This window comes from Mus pahari, chromosome 12 (assembly GCF_900095145.1).
Source record: "Mus pahari chromosome 12, PAHARI_EIJ_v1.1, whole genome shotgun sequence".
Lineage (NCBI taxonomy): Eukaryota > Metazoa > Chordata > Mammalia > Rodentia > Muridae > Mus > Mus pahari.
The window spans coordinates 85,153,839-85,169,795 of NC_034601.1; the positions used below are offsets into that span (position 1 = coordinate 85,153,839).

At 48.2% G+C, this 15,957-nt stretch overlaps 1 protein-coding gene across 1 annotated transcript in view; it reads left to right on the forward strand.

The window, feature by feature from the left end:
• Sim2 (SIM bHLH transcription factor 2) overlaps positions 1–15,957 on the forward strand; it is a 41,208-nt gene that overhangs the window by 13,868 nt on the left and 11,383 nt on the right. Inside the window, exons 4-7 of the mRNA XM_021209244.1 lie at positions 5,410–5,518; positions 6,967–7,052; positions 9,955–10,154; positions 15,273–15,379. Coding sequence (XP_021064903.1) covers positions 5,410–5,518; positions 6,967–7,052; positions 9,955–10,154; positions 15,273–15,379 — 502 coding nt within the window. The remainder of the gene's footprint in view (positions 1–5,409; positions 5,519–6,966; positions 7,053–9,954; positions 10,155–15,272; positions 15,380–15,957) is intronic.

The following is a 15,957-nucleotide window of genomic DNA, read 5'->3' on the forward strand; positions in this document are numbered from 1 at the left end:
AGGAGGAGGAGGAGGAGGAGGAGGAGGAGGAGGAGGAGAGGGAGAGAGGGAGCCTGTATCTATAACCACATCTCTGTGGTCATAATTCTATGAATTCCTAGATCATCATATGCAGAAAGCCAGTGCCCTTTAGCTGTGCCCAGATTGGTTTATCATAATAACTCTTGACTTGATCTGTGCACAAATGACTTTGAGCAGGTGATTTTTCACCTGCATTTGTGATCTGCAAAAACCACCACAACAACATTTTAAATATACCAAAACACTTCATGCACTTTTAGGCTGATCAATCAGCAACTTTTAAAGTAATAAAGCCACTATTGTTGAATATTAAACTTAGATCTGAGCTTCCTAGCAGTCAGAACAAATCAATTGAACAGTTTTCACTGTCTGGTTAGACAGGCATTTCATGTCGGGAACCATAGTTTAAATAATAAAGTAAAGCCTCCAACCCTCTCTCAAGGCAGGGATTCAACAGCCACCTGGTAACTTATTAGCTTCTGAACCCAGGCTAGAGCCTTGGGTGGGTACCTGCTGAGACTTGCAGGTTATTTGGAATGTGGTGGCTCCTAGGTCCTGGGGGAAGCCTAGGATATCCACTGCTTCCAGTAGGTGACTTGGTCCACCAGGCAGCGCCTCCTGATCATTTTTCTCTTTCCATGTGAGAAATAGGATGGATTGACTATGAACACTCTAATTAAGAAAGACCAAAGCATGAGCTAGGTGGCAGATCTGAGTCCTGCTCCTGATTAACTCCGCTGAAAGAAAGCTAGGCAACCTCACGAGCTATGTATGTATCAGGTTTCCTTTTGATCAGGCCCAGAAATAAAACTTGGTAGCATCACTTTTGAAAGGGGAGAGGGACCACATGCTACTATGTTGCAAGAAAGCTGTAGGGGGATACCTTTTGATTCTGCATCCCCTGAAGAAAGACGGATTAAATAGAGTGAAGCCAAACCAACTGTGAAGAACAACTGGTTTCCTCCTGATTTCTAAGTGAGGCTGTGAGCCCCAGTCAGCAGCATTTAAAACACAGTAACTGCTGCTGCTGCCCCTGCTACTGGGGATCTCCTGCCTGATGTCTGGGGATCCCTGGTGAGCTGTTTAAATAAGCAACAACAAAAAATTTCCCCAAACCCATCTCCTCTCATGATTAACACTCCAGAGGGGAGGAAAGCCAGGCAGATCTGCACTGTATAAAATGAGAAGTATTGCATGGGATACCAAGCCAACTACTCTTTACAAACATGTTTTGCATGCTGGGCTGTAGTGAGACACCTTTAATCCCAGCACTCAGACAGAGGCTGGAGAATCTCTGAGTTCTGGGCCAGGACAGCCAGGGCTACACTGAGAAACCCTATCTTAAAAACAAAACAAAACAAAACAACAACAACAAAAACAACCATGTTCTGCATCCTGGAAGCTATTTCTGTAAGTTCTAACTGTGAAGTCAATATGACAAACATTCATGTTATTAAATTTATTTACAGTTGGTTCTTAAACAAGATCATTAGAGATAAACTTGTTGGGGATGGGCTGAGCTCAGTGTTAGGCATGAGGCCTTGAGTTTGATCCCTGGAACAGAAAAATACAATGAAGTAATGGTAGCAAGCTTAGTTTTTTCTGATGAGTGACAGCCAGAGTCTTTCATAGGTTCTAGTTTCATGGAGCCATTCTGTGTTCATAGAGTGTCCAGGTCACACTCAGTGATGTCATCAGCAGATGATGCTCCTGTGGAGTCCAGATCACACTCAGTGATGTCATCAGCAGATGGTGCTCCCTCCTGTGGAGTCCAGGTCACACTCAGTGATGTCATCAGTAGATGATGCTCCTGTGGAGTCCAGATCACACTCAGTGATGTCATCAGCAGATGGTGCTCCCTCCTGCGGAGTCCAGGTCACACTCAGTGATGTCATCAGCAGATGGTGCTCCCTCCTGTGGAGTCCAGATCACACTCAGTGATGTCATCAGCAGATGGTGCTCCCTCCTGTGGAGTCCAAGTCACACTCAGCTGTAGAGGGCCATGGGGAGCACTCTGAGCCATGGTTGTGTGAAAGTTCACAGAAAGGGACTGTCCCATGGGAATGATCTATTTGAGGTAAAAATAATTCTCCATGTGTAGTACATCTTCATTTAAAGACCACTATTACATTTTAAAAATAAATGCTGGAATAAGAAATCTATTTCTCAGGGATGAATTTGCTCTTTTACTTTGCTTTCCAATTAGTAAACAAATGTGATCACTACTGTCAAATTCTGGTTTAAAAATAACAGTGAAGGGAAAATAGAGCTCTGTGTACATTTTAAGTATCCATATGGTTTAAATCTAACAAAGTTATGTTCCACAATGTCTAGGTAACCAATACTCATTTTCAAAGATGTGGACACATACGTGAAATAGCTGTTTATGGGACACATAAAAAAATGGAATATTTGAGAAGGATGCCAGAGACTGGCTAACAAAAATAGCAGCCATGCTGTTCAGGGGCACGAGACAGAATTCTTTCACTTGGGGAATAAAAGGCAATAACTTGTGTTTGTTTACATAGCTTGAACCCTGAATCCCGAACCATCTTAATTTAAAATGCTTCATCTGCTACATTCAGCAAAATGCCCATGCACGTTTCTCAGCAGCCGAGTGACTCTGCCTTTCCACACAGACCCTTTATCATCAAATTTATCATATCAGCTTTCTGGGCAGGAAGAAACTTTTCAGCAAATCCTTAAAAAGCTCTTAGTGGGAACGCTATTGCTTTTGTGGTTGGCAGGATTTTACAGACACTAAAACAGCTCATTGAAGCGCTGCTTTAATAAGGCTGAGATATGAGACCTGGGGAGTTTTGTTAAGACAAATAGGTATCTTTAGAGTTACATATATTTTGGGGACTGGGGTAAACATAACTGTATTTCTTTCAGCATTTAAAAGAATGGACACATATATAAATACAGGAAACACCACGTCAACCATAATTTTGAGTTAAGATCTGCACTGTTATATATTACTCCATATTTTTCTCTATGAAGACATTTCTGTTATTTAAAGGTTATTGGGGTTCCTAGAAAATCCCATTCATTTTATGATGGACCCCAGAGCTCAAAAGCACTGAGTCCTTCATCCACAAATCTTGGATTGCCTTGTACTCCCACCCGTCACAAGAACAGAAGCTTTGAAACCAGATGGAGCAGTTTAGTTAAAGGGCAGACTGGGTCTTAAGCAAAGTCTCTGAAGATGCTTGTCCGCACAGACATCGCTTGAGTCCTGGTTTTTTGTTTTTTTTTTTTTTTTGTTCTTTTGTTTTTCCCCTAAACAGAACTTCAACCAAGATTAAATGCTCACTTCATTCAGAAAAAAAGCAAGGGACAAGGGAGGGTGAATAATTGGACAATATAAAATCCATTCCACTTCTGGCTTGTTTTTAAATAAGCCGTTGGAACTAGGGGATAGAAGTGGACAGGGCAGGGGCAGGTGAATGGATGGGGGTGATGGACGTGTGTGTGTGTGGTGTGTGTGTGTGTGTGTGTGTGTGTGAGAGAGAGAGAGAGAGAGAGAGAGAGAGAGAGAGAGAGAGAGAGAGAGAGAGAGAGAGAGAGAGAAGGNAGAGAGAGAGAGAGAGAGAGAGAGAGAGAGAGAGAGAGAGAGAGAGAGAGAGAGAAGGGCGTTGGTGGAGGGAAGGGAGCAACACCAGAGGAGTTAGTGTTTTGACTTTTGGCTAGGACCTTTCCATGTCTTGCACAGTGAACACCCCCCACCCCACCCCCAACACCTTCAGAGAAAGGCAGTATCCAGTCTCAAACAGCTGGCTTCAAGGCTTATTCAAACTTTTTAGGGATTAACAAGAATGTTGTTCAAGAAAAACGATGAATTTTTATTCTCTAATTTTTAATAAAATCACCTGTCCAGGGGAGATGAGGGTGAGGGTGCTTGTCCCAGAACCCATATGATGGAAGGAGAGAATCAAATCCAACAAGACGTCCTCTGGCCTCCACACGTATGTGCCCTCCCCCAGCACAGGCACGAAACATGCTCACATACAAATAAACAAATAACCGAGAATCAACTGTAACTCAAATGTGGTTTTGAATCAGGGACTGTATTTCCACAGAGGCAAGTCTGCCCTGGGGATGGCTGTGAAGCCTCAGGTTTGGAGCATGAGGGTTAAGTAGGTGGCAAGGAGGAGCTCTCTGTTTGGATCCCCCCATCCTCCCCCCCCCCATTTTTATAATATTGGAAGGAAAGATTCCAGGGATAATGAAGAAAATAGAATGGTGGATGCTGTCTGTGAGGTAAGGCTTAGAAACAAAAGGGGAGGTAACCCTCACCTCTTGACAGACTGAAGAGCTAAGGAAGAGCTGGCTACGGTGACAGGGAAGCAGAGTCGCCGCTCCTTTGCTTCTTGACCTTGGGGCTGAACGCTAACAAGCCTGTGGGTCCAGGGAACATGTCACTAGGCTGCTTCTTGAGGTGGCACAGTCAGACCCCTGGACAGCTGATCCTGTAACCCACAGTACTCAGTGCCGGGTTTGTCCTCAGGACCACTCAGAGTATCTGAAGCCAGGGACAGCACCGGCCACACAGCCTCTCTGTTGTCTTGGTTTACCGTCTGCCTGGGCTGAGAGGTCTTCAGATCCACCTAAGGTTCTTGCCATCCGAGGGCTGAGTTTCTCCCTACTGGCTGGGCTTTGAGGCTCACTGGCTCTGATGGAGTTAATACCACTATTCCTGGGGCCCCCTAAGTAATACTAGGTATGCTGACTCAACTCTTTGGATTGTAGTTCTAAAAATAAGACCCTCCGCTACTGCACAGGAGTCTACTCCAGGGCCCTGTCCAGCAAGGCTGTTGCCGAAGACCTGAATTCTAACACCATGTGGGGTGTGTCTGGGATGTCTGAATGTTGAGATAGCAACCTCAGGAAGCAACTGCGGCTTCATGTTGCCTAAGCCCCACTCCTCTTCAGGTCATAGGTCACGCAGAGGGACCCAGCCATACCCTGGGTGTGTCCACAGAGGAAGCACGGTCAGCTTGGACTAGGAAGGTCAGAGACATAGTATTCATGGCAACACCAGGAAGCTCTGGCTGTGCCTGGGGCATGGCTCGGTGCTGACACAGAAGGGCGTTTGTCTGAGTGGCACCGGAGTCTTCTTCTGTGGTTCTCAGCTGGTCAGCCTCTGCGTGGACATGGCTCTCCACGGGGTACAGAACACTCAAGGGCAGCTGGTGCCCAGGTGGTCATTCCCCTTACTTGACATGTCAGTGACAGTGGGACAGAGGCAGCTTTAGTTTTGAGATGTTCCCTGCCCGAGAGACGTGAGCCTGTGGCACACCTGTGGCACACCTGGTCTGTCTTCTCTCCCCTTGTACCCACTGTGGAGAGACCTATGACATGTCTGATCCTTCCATTCCCTGGCAGGTGGAGCTCACAGGCAACAGTATTTATGAGTACATACATCCTTCTGACCACGACGAGATGACAGCTGTACTTACGGCCCACCCACCGCTCCACCATCACCTGCTCCAAGGTTCGTCCTCCACGGCACAGGAAACCAGAATGAAACAGGGTCGTGCTCTTACTCTAAGGAGAGGGTTTGCTCCGGCTTCGTAAGCCTGCCAGTGTAGGTTTGGGTCGGACACAGCAGCTGTATTTATGCCTCCAGGCTGTTTGCTTGCACTGGTGTGATCAAGCCCGGGGCTTTGCACTTACAGGCTGAGTGTTCATTCCTGTCTCCCACCTGCCTCTGTGTTTTCAGTGGACAGTTACGGAGTCCCTACTGTGTGCCACAAGCTGTTCAGCACTGGATCACAGGCTGTTCCCCTCCCATGCTCCTGGCAGCCTGCTGTGAGCCTAGGTTCACCTGCTTCTTCTGAGAAGAGAACCAGGAGCTGAGGAATGTTAGATACGGGGGGGGGGGAATTATATCCATGTAATTTTGCATTTCACTTGCACGTGACTGGAGGCTTTCTGACCATGCTGCAATCATTAGAGCCTTGGCTTTGTTGCCACAGACATTACAGACATTACTTAAAAGGATGTATGCAGTGGATACTTGGAAACTTTCTGAGTGATGAGGCCCGTGACCGAATCTTAATTTAACACAGTAAATAGGCAGGTACTTATATTCATATTGCTATATTTAAAGACTTTGGTAATTCTTTACCCACACAGCTGGTTTCTTTTTTAATCTATTTTTTGCACGTGGAAGCATTCTGAGCAGAGACTTTAGGTTGTGTGCCACAGCACAGATTGGTTTAAAAGCCTGGGCATCACACACACCCCTCCTTAAATTACAGTCATGATGAGTGCTAGGAAGACACGGTGTATTTTGAAGGCCCCAGCCTTTCAATGCTCCCTGGCAGACCCGTGAGGGATGCTGACTAGTGGGTCTCCTTACCTGGGGCTACAGCTAATGGTGTGGCCAAAACTTCCCTGTGTGAGGGATGGAAAAGGCCAGAAGATGACTCAGCGGGTAAAGGCTGAGCCCTGGTGAGAAAGAAGGGTGTTCCAAAGTGACAATCATCTTACCAAGCTATGGTGTTCCAGAGCCTACCATGTAGCTGCCAAGAGGTAAATGTGTCTGTCTCCATCTGCCAGGGACGGGGGCTAAGTTGTGCCTGGCATTTGGTATCTGCTGCCTTAAAGGCTGTTAGATGCTTCTGGGCCTTTTGAAGAGCCACCTTGGCACCCATTTCCTTTGTGGCCTGTGAAAGTGTCCGTCAGACTGACCCTTGCTATGGTCATGGTTCAGGCTGCTTTTCCTCAAAATCTCGGAAGCTGTACCAGGATGATCATGGTCTCTTACCATTCCCTTTTAGACTTTGGTTGTTGACAGGGCTCTCTGGGTCAGGGTCTGGGTGTGTGTGAGGAGGCATCTGGCTGCTGCATCTGCCCTGGGGATTTGTGGGTGCAAGGTTGGAGGCTGTCGGGGATGCAAGCAGGACAATTGCTTTCTAACGGCACCTCTATTTTCAGAGTACGAGATAGAGCGGTCTTTCTTTCTCCGAATGAAGTGCGTCTTGGCAAAAAGAAACGCAGGCCTGACATGCAGTGGATACAAGGTACACCGGTCTCCTAGTGGGAACAGGAGAGGGTGGCAGGGGCCTTCACTGTGTGTCTTAGAGTCTGCTTCACACTTGAGGCAGGAGAGAGGATGGGGGAAGCCACCAAGTCACCTCTGCCAGGACAGAGTCTTGAGCAAGGCTCAGGGTGGATTATGAGCCCAAAGACCTGGCATGGCACACAGATGTTCCAGGCTGGTTGGATTTCATCATATAAGACCAGGATTGCCGTGGCTTAGCATAGATTTTCGTCCCCTCATCTAAGAGCTCCACTTTGCACGCCACCGATTGGCTCCGCTGGACCAGCTGCCCCTGGGTTTGTTGAGCACCTTGGGCAGGGTCGGAGAGCAGCAGTGAGCAGTTGTTCCACAGAGATCTAACTGCTAGAATGCTCAAGTGAATCTGGTATGGAAGATGGTGTTTCACGATAACCACCAAGGCCTCCCAGGGGCCAGGCTCTGACCTCTCTGTGGTACTTACATCCATCTGGCCACCCTGGCCTTCTGAAGGGAGTGGCACTGGCCTTACTTCATCCTCAAGCATGGGAGGGAAAGGGAGAAGGGACAGCATGCCAAGCTAAGTGGCACAGCTGAGACCTTGACCTAGCCCTGGTTGAATTTCCCTGCCAGATATGGCCACTTGCTGAGGTTAATTAGCAAGCTAAGGGAAGCTCAGCTCCATGACCGGTTAGTTGGTAATAGGCTGCTTCAGTGTTAGAGACAGGGATTTCCAGGTAGCAGGCTTGGCTGGGGACAATCTGCCACGGATCCCTGTAGGAGTCCCTTGCGCTGTTTTTCTTGGGGGTGGAGGGATGAAGGGGATTGGGGGGAGTGAGGAGTCTGGGGGTTGGGGAGGGGTGGAGGAAGGGAGTGGAGCAGGAGGTGTTTTCCACTTGCCCCTTGGAAAAGGAGGATGGGTTTGGGGGTGCCACGAGGTCTTTGTGTTTTCAATTCTCTTTATGAAACACCCTTCTCTGCCCTGCGCCCTCCTGCCTCTCTTTAGAGGCCTGCTTTCTCAGCTGGTGATCTCTTCCTTTGACCTTGACCCTAACCCCACTCCTGACTTGTTTTCCGTGGTTACTTTTTGTACATCTTGAATTAAACCTGGTGCCTGGGCCTCAGTAGGCAAACACTCTAACCCAGCTCTCTCATGTCTCCCACTTTTACACCTTGATGGATACACATTATTTTTCCTCAGTCGGGAAGCCCTTAGCTGGGCCTGCACCCAACAACCTGTTCCTCAAGAGGTCCCCGTACTTTACTAGTTTCTGCCTGCCACTCGTCCAGCTGTAAATGTATACATCGTACGTATATTGTCTGTTTGTCTTGTCCTTGGTTGTCCCGTCAGGAAGGTGGGAGAACGGCTAGACTGGAAGGACTTCAGGATTTCTTCCAGCTCTAAACACTGTACATTTGTGAATCCCGTAGAAAGAATTTTTGAAAAGAGACTCTGCGGGCTGTGGATGTAGCTCAGCTGTAGAGAGCTTGTGCTTGGCACGCAGAAGCACTAGGTTTGGTCCCCAGCACTCCGTTGGGTGTACTAGTCAACACCTGTAACCCCAGCATTAGGGGGATGGAGACAGAAGGACAAATTCAAGGTCATATTCCACTGTGTTGTGAGGTTAAGCTAGCTTAGGCTATGTGAGACCTGGCATGGGTGTGTGTGTGTGTGTGTGTGTGTGTGTGTGAATAGAGACGGAGGCAGAGATACAGAGACAGAGATACACAGAGAGACAGAGACAGAGAGACAGAGAGCAACAGGACAGAGACAGAGAGAGACACAGAGAGGCGGAGACAGAGAGAGACAGAGGCAGAGAGATAGAGAGAAAGACAGACACAGAGAGACAGAAAGACAGAGACACAAAGGGAAACAGAGATACACAGAGTGAAACAAAGAGAGAGACAAAGAGATAGAGAGAGACAGAGAGAAATATAGACAGAGAGAGAGAGAGAGAGAGAGAGAGAGAGCTAGGGTTCAGATGATCACTGTTGTAACAACCATGGTCCTTGCAGGATTTCAAGTGTTTAAATGGCAAACACACTTAACCATGGGTGGAAAGTGATTCGGATGCCTCCAGGTGCCTCATTTGCTCTGGGAACTGTGCAGTCTCTCCAGTGTGGTCTTTGGCTCTCTAACTACCGCCTTATTGTTGACTTATTGTTGAGTAAAACTTGAATTATAAACAAATTAAAGGTGAACACATTAGCCTGGGGAGTCAGCTCAGTTGGTAAAGCCCTTGCCAGGCAAGCCTGAGGACCTGAGTCTGGATTCTGGGCACTGGATCACCAGAAAATTTAAATAAAGATTTCACTTAGAGTGTTCTTAATTCCCTGGAGTGGGGAGTGCATTGGGTGATAGAAATGTCAAGTTCAATCCTGTCAGAAGTTGGAAAACATTTTAATTCCAGCAAGTGCTCATAGAAAGGCAGCAAGTTCCCTTGTGCTCTTGTGTTCTCTAGTCAAGCTTGGCCAGGAGTTTTATGTCCAAGTCCACCATGAGTTAGTGAGCCTGGGACACCAGCTTGCCTGCCTACTTGCACCTGATTTCCTAAGAAACAGGATTTTTGTTGTTGTTGTTGGTTTATGTTTTGGTTTTTCTAGACAGGGTTTCTCTGCAGCCCTGGCTGTCCTGGAATTCACTCTGTAGACCAAGTTGGCCTTGAACTCAGAGATCCACCTGCCTTTCCCTCCCCAAGCTAGGATTAAAGGTGTGCGCCACCACCGCGCCACCACCATCTGGATGCAAATCAGGCTTTTATAGGCATGTTGACCATACATCTCAACAGGAACTTGGGTGAAGGATGTTCTAGCACTTCCAAAACAGACGAACAAACAAACAAAGCCAGAAAAGCTAAGGCAGGGCAGTGGTGCCCACTGAGCCTATGCCCTCCCCTCCTTCCCAGGTCATTCACTGCAGCGGCTACCTAAAGATCAGGCAGTACATGCTGGACATGTCCCTGTACGACTCCTGTTACCAGATCGTGGGGCTGGTGGCCGTGGGCCAGTCACTGCCGCCCAGTGCCATCACGGAGATCAAGCTGCACAGCAACATGTTCATGTTCAGAGCCAGCCTCGATCTGAAGCTCATATTCCTGGACTCCAGGTGAGTCTGCCCCCAGGTGTCACCATTGCGGTGACTGCCCCAGTGCTGGGAACTGGTCGCAGCGTATCAAGGAAGTTAGTCGTGAAGGGAAAGAATTCACGACAGACTTAAGGTGCAGGAACTTGCTTTAATTAATTGCCTAATGTTTGGATCATAAGCTTGTGATGTAAGAGGGCCCTCCCTCCCTCCCTTCCTTTTTCTCCCCTCATCTTCCCCTCTTCCTCTCCCTTTCTTTTGAGACAAGGTCTCACGAAGCTCAGGCTGACCTCAAATTCACTATCTCCCTGAGGATGACCTCGATGCTCTGCCTCTTCCTCTGGAGCGCTAGGACAGGCATGTGCTTCACATTTTGGTCTCCCTTTGTCGTCTCTGAAAGCTGTAACTTGAATCCTCGCTCATCTCTCCTCCACACTGGTAGGACTTTGAAATAAATGATATTCCACTCTGAACACCATATGAAGCTCCTACCTCCATAGCCGCCATTAGTCAGTGGTGAAAGCAGACAGCTCCCCTTCCATGTGGGGAGGCGTGACCATAGCCTGTGGACACCTGGTCAGTGCCTAGGCTGGGGAAGGGGAGGCCGATGACCTGGAGCAGCCTCTGATCTTACCCGGAGAGCTGCAGGCCTCAAGTGTTAAATGGTTTTTTGTTGTTTTTTTTTTGGGGGGGGGTTGATTGTTGTTGTTGCCACCATAGCTGTACTGGAACTTGCTCTGTAGACCAGGCTGGCCTAGAACTCACAGAGATCTGCCTGCCCCTGCCTCTCCAGTGCTGGGATTAAAGGCATGCGCCACTGCAACTGGCCTCAAAAGTTTACTATTTGATAGCCAGTAGCTATATTTTTACGGGACATCTGAGGTGTCTTGATAGTGTTGTGCTCCACATTCTGGAATGATCCAGTCTCCATAGATCTTTTAAAAAAAAAAAAAAAGATTTATTTATTTTATGTATTTGAGTACACTGTAGCTGCCTTCAGACACACCAGAAGAGGGCATCAGATCCCAGTACAGATGATTGTGAGCCACCATGTGGTTGCTGAGAATTGAACTCAGGACGTCCGGGAGAGCAATCAGTGCTCTTAACCGCTGAGCCATTTCTCCAGCCCCGTTTCCACAGATCTGGAGGCCTCACCTGGTGTTGCCCTCTTCCATTGCCCTTGGGTAAAAGCTGTCAGCTGTGCCCACCACTTGATATCCTGAAAGTCTTCAGGAAGATGAAAAGTAGCCAACAGATGTGAAGCAGCTGAGAGCTCAAAGCCTCATATACTCACAAGGCCATGTTGCCACCTAGCTTGTGGGTTCCTTGGCTGTACAGGCCAAGGTCCTTCCAGGAACTCCAGGACTCAAGCAATCCTCTTGCCTCAACCTTATGAGACAGTGAGATACAGGCATGTGCCGTTGTTCTGGGTCACTGATTTTTTTTTTTTTCTGTTCTAAGTTTTTCAAGTTAATAAAAAATAGTGTAAAGACTCACATCTGTAATTATACTACTTGTGAGGCCGAGGCAGGAGGATTACTCTGAGTTCCAGGCTAACCTGAAGCAGATTCAAAGCCAGCTTGGGCTACAGCAAGACTCACTCAAGTAAACCAACTCAAACAAAACAAACAACTTATGAAGAAAGTTTAAACTACAGCATTAAAATATCCCATGGCGTTGACTATTCCACACACGTATTGGCTCTTTATTGAAAAGAAACAAGCCCATCTGGCCCAGGGTGGAGTGTGAGATGGGAGGTTAGTCAGGATTGATTCTCGTGCTCTTCAAAGCTATTCTAAGGATCGAGAAGTGAGAGAGAGAGAGAGAGAGAGAGAGAGAGAGAGAGAGAGAGAGAGAGCATTTCAGGGTCACCCTAAAATTCCAGGCAAAAGTGAAACAGAATCATTGGCCAGCATTTTCTAGGCTGGTGGAATGGTGGCAAGTTCTGTTTTGTTTCCTGCAGAAGCAAGGGCTGCAGATGTGGGCCTGGGAGGGATGGTGACAGGAGTTCTGGAAGTAGGCTGTATGTGGGCCGTCCAAGGTCATGACTGAAGAAGTGCAGAAGAAAGAGCTTGTTTCTTCCACTCGTTGCCTCGTTTCTAGTTAGGGTTACCGTTGCTGGGATGAAACATCATGAACAAAAAGCAAACTGGAGAGGAAAGGGGTTTATTCAGCTTACACTTCCTGATCCTAGTCTATCACTGAAGAAAGTCAGGACAGGAACTCAGGCAGGGCAGGAACCTGGAAGCAGGAGCTGATGCAGAGGCTGGGCAGGGGGGCTGCTCACTGGCTTGCTTCCCTTGACTTTCTCAGCCTGCTTTTTGTGGAACCCAGGACCACCAGCCTAGGGATGGCACCACCCACCATGGGCTGGGCCCTCTCTCATCAATCATTAATTAAGAAAATGTCTTACAGACAGATCTTATGAAGGCATTTTTCTCAATTAAGGCTTTCTCCTCTCTGATGATTCTAGCTTGTGTCAAGCTGACATAAAGCCAGCCAGCACAGCCTGCTTGTATTTTCCAGACAGTTCAAGAAAACTCCAAGAGATTTCTCTTATGAATTCTCTCAAAGAGGAAAGAAGAGGCTATGTCCCCAGAGGAGCAGCTGGAAGTCTTTTCCAGCTCACAGCACTTAGAAATGTGGAGGTCTTTACAGGGAAGGGTGGGGTCTTTACAGGGAAGCTAGCTCAGAGGCCAGGCTGCTGTCATGGAGGATAGTTTAAGGGGGTCGGAACCCTTCACCATCACTTGTGTTTCTGTCTCCTTACAGTGGCATGTTCTCAAAAGCCTGCTGGGCTACAGCCCAGATGGACAGTGGGGAAGGTGTTAGCTTGAGACCCGCCAAGTCACAGGAGCAAGGGTGGTAGGCCTCAGGGAGCAGCTGCTGACCACTCACCCAGCATAATCCCAGCACAACTGAGCTTAACCTGATGTTCGGCTCCTCAGGGGGTTGTGGTACTTTGAAACCGTGGCTGATGCTTTGGCTAAGGTCGGGTGAGGCCAGCCACATTTGGGGTGTGGCCAGCCACGTTTGGGGTGTGGCACATCCCTCTGACAGGTTTACAGACTCTGGAGGTTTGAACAAACCCAAGAGGGCACCCTGCCAAGCCCTTTCCCTGGCCTTTAATTTGTAATGTTGCTCAATGGTTTGATGAGAACATGGTGCGTGCGTGCGTGATTCTTTGACACATTCGTATTTTGCCAATTTAGTCCAGTGGTCCAGGGGCCAGAGTCTCTCAGTTTATGCTGCAGAGATACCTGGGCTGTTTTTGGAGTCGGCCAGCTGTCTTTTACCCTTCCTCCCACCCAGTCAGACTCGACTGGGTTTGCAGTTCTAGTGACCCTTGGAGAAATCTCTAGAGTCCTGAACAAACAGAGCAGGAGCCAGTGGCACTCCCCCCCCACACACACACACCTGGAACCCTGTTCCCTCCCCATCTTAGAGGAACATCAATGGAAATATACAAGCAACTGGAGAGCCATTCCAAGGAAATCTGAGGCTCTGAAAGATGAATGATCCAGGTCTGAGCAGATTAAAGAATGAAAATGGGGTCACGTTTCCCAGTTCTGTCTGTGGCTAGTGTTTCACAACTGGCAAGCAGGGCCCTCAGTGCCAGTCTTCTTCATTACTGCCCCCACCCCTCCACCGTCTCCTGAGCTGACTTCTTCCCACTGCCACATTGTTATTGGAATCCTTTCTTCTGCTCTTTCATCTGTTCTTAAATATCTGTCACCAACATGCTTAGGGCCACCTACCTCTTTTAAGGACACAGTTCCCAGCTTGGTTGGGCCAAGTCTGTGAAGCCATACCACCGCCATACACAATTTCACCCATGGAAGGGGCAGCCCAGTGTGGTACTGATGAGGGCTTAGTTGCTGACAGTCATTTCTCTTCAAAGTGCTGACGTGAGAAATTAATATGTCTGGGACTTGTTGAGAGTAGAGGGATCATGTCACAGGCACACTTGGGAAAGTCTTCCACTCCTGAGGAGAGTGAGCACTTCCACCTTCTGGCCAGAACATTTGCAGCCATGGCGCTGTGTTCTGGGGGGTCTGTGAATAATCCCTCATGGATACCAGGCTTAAACAGTTACGATTCTCATTGGTAGGAACCACCCAGCTGTAGGATCTGGAGACCAACCACCACAACTGACAGTAGAACAGTGACTTAAACAGCCAACCCAGACCCAAGAAGTGGAAACAGCTTGAGTGTCCACCAGCAGACAAGGGGATAAACAAAACACAGAGCGTAGTATCTATACGAGAGAGGATGGTATTCAGCCCCAGAAGGGAATGCTCTGCCACGTGCTACAAAGGGCAATGGCCCTTCAACATGCTATCCTGTATGAAGGAAGGCATAAGTTCAGGGAGACAGGAAGTTGAATGGAGGACAAGGGTCTGTAACAGAAGGTCTGGTGGTGTTTGGGGGAAGGAGGGCTGGAGGTGAAGTTTTGAAGGTGATGGGTTTCTGTTTGGGATAACCAGAAGGTGCGGGAAGGTGATCATGGTACAGCATGAATATTGTAAGTGCACATAGTTAACTCACTAGACCATGCACATAAAATGGTAAGATAGTAAATATTATGCGATGTATATTTTATTAGGATTAAACAAACAAAGGAGCCGGGGAGATGGTTCAGTGGGCAAAGTGTCTGCTGTGTAGGATGATAGCCTGAGCTCAGATCCCCAGGAGCCTCGTATAAGCCTCGAACCTCAGCACTGGAGGACAGAGATGGGGGATTGTATGCGTCAGGCCACGCAGAGAACAAAACAGGGTCACCAAGGATAGTCCCCACGGGTCCCCAGAGTGGCTCTCCCCCATCACACAGCTTATGTCAGTGGTCTGATCAAAGCCTTCCCCACAGTGCCCACAGATAGGTAGGGTTTGAGAAAAGTTCCGTTGCTAAGCCGTCCCAAACATGCTGCTAGCCTGTGGTTCCAGAACATTCTCACTCCCGGTTCTACAGACTACCCTGAGCTAGGATTCAAAGACTTTCTTCCTGTAAAAAAAGAACATTCCAGCACCAATACCTCCCCACCCCTGAGCCTCTTCACACTTGATTAGTTGGCAAAGCAAATACTGGTTGAAAGGAAATTGCCTAAGAGCCGCTTGACTCATGGAACAACCATCCTTCCACAGGGTGACAGAGCTTACGGGCTATGAGCCGCAAGACCTGATCGAAAAGACGCTGTACCATCATGTGCACGGCTGTGACACCTTCCACCTCCGATATGCACACCACCTCTGTGAGTATCAAGTCACGTGGCCAGGGTCAGCTGATCAGGGTGTGGCCAGGGTCAGCTGATCAGGGTGGAGGTGGAAACAGGGAGGGGACATTCCTCTTGCCTGGGGCTGATGTACCTGTGAATCATAAAGTCCTGTGTGACTCCCTTTGCCCCTTGCTAACGATGGCCCCTGCTGCCTTTCTCTACCACTTAGAGGCATGGTCTTAGTGTCGATGTCAGACCCCAACGGCCCTGGGTTCTAGACTGTGGACTTGGAGGTCCAGCTAATCTACGGAATCTGGACTCCAGTTATGAATACCAGCAATATTAGTTCAAGAACAGGGTAGACCCTTAATACATATGGCCAGGCACTGGGTTAAGAAATTAAGTAAAGGAGCTGGAGAGATGGCCCAGTGGTTAAGAGCACTGACTGCTCTTCCAGAGGTCCTGAGTTTAATTTCCAGCAACCACATGGTGGCTCACAACCAACTGTAATGGGATCTGATGCCCTCTTCTGGTGTGTCTGAAGACAGCTACAGTGTACACATATACATAAAAAGAAAGAGGAGGAGGAGGAGGAGGAGGAGGAGGAGGAAGAG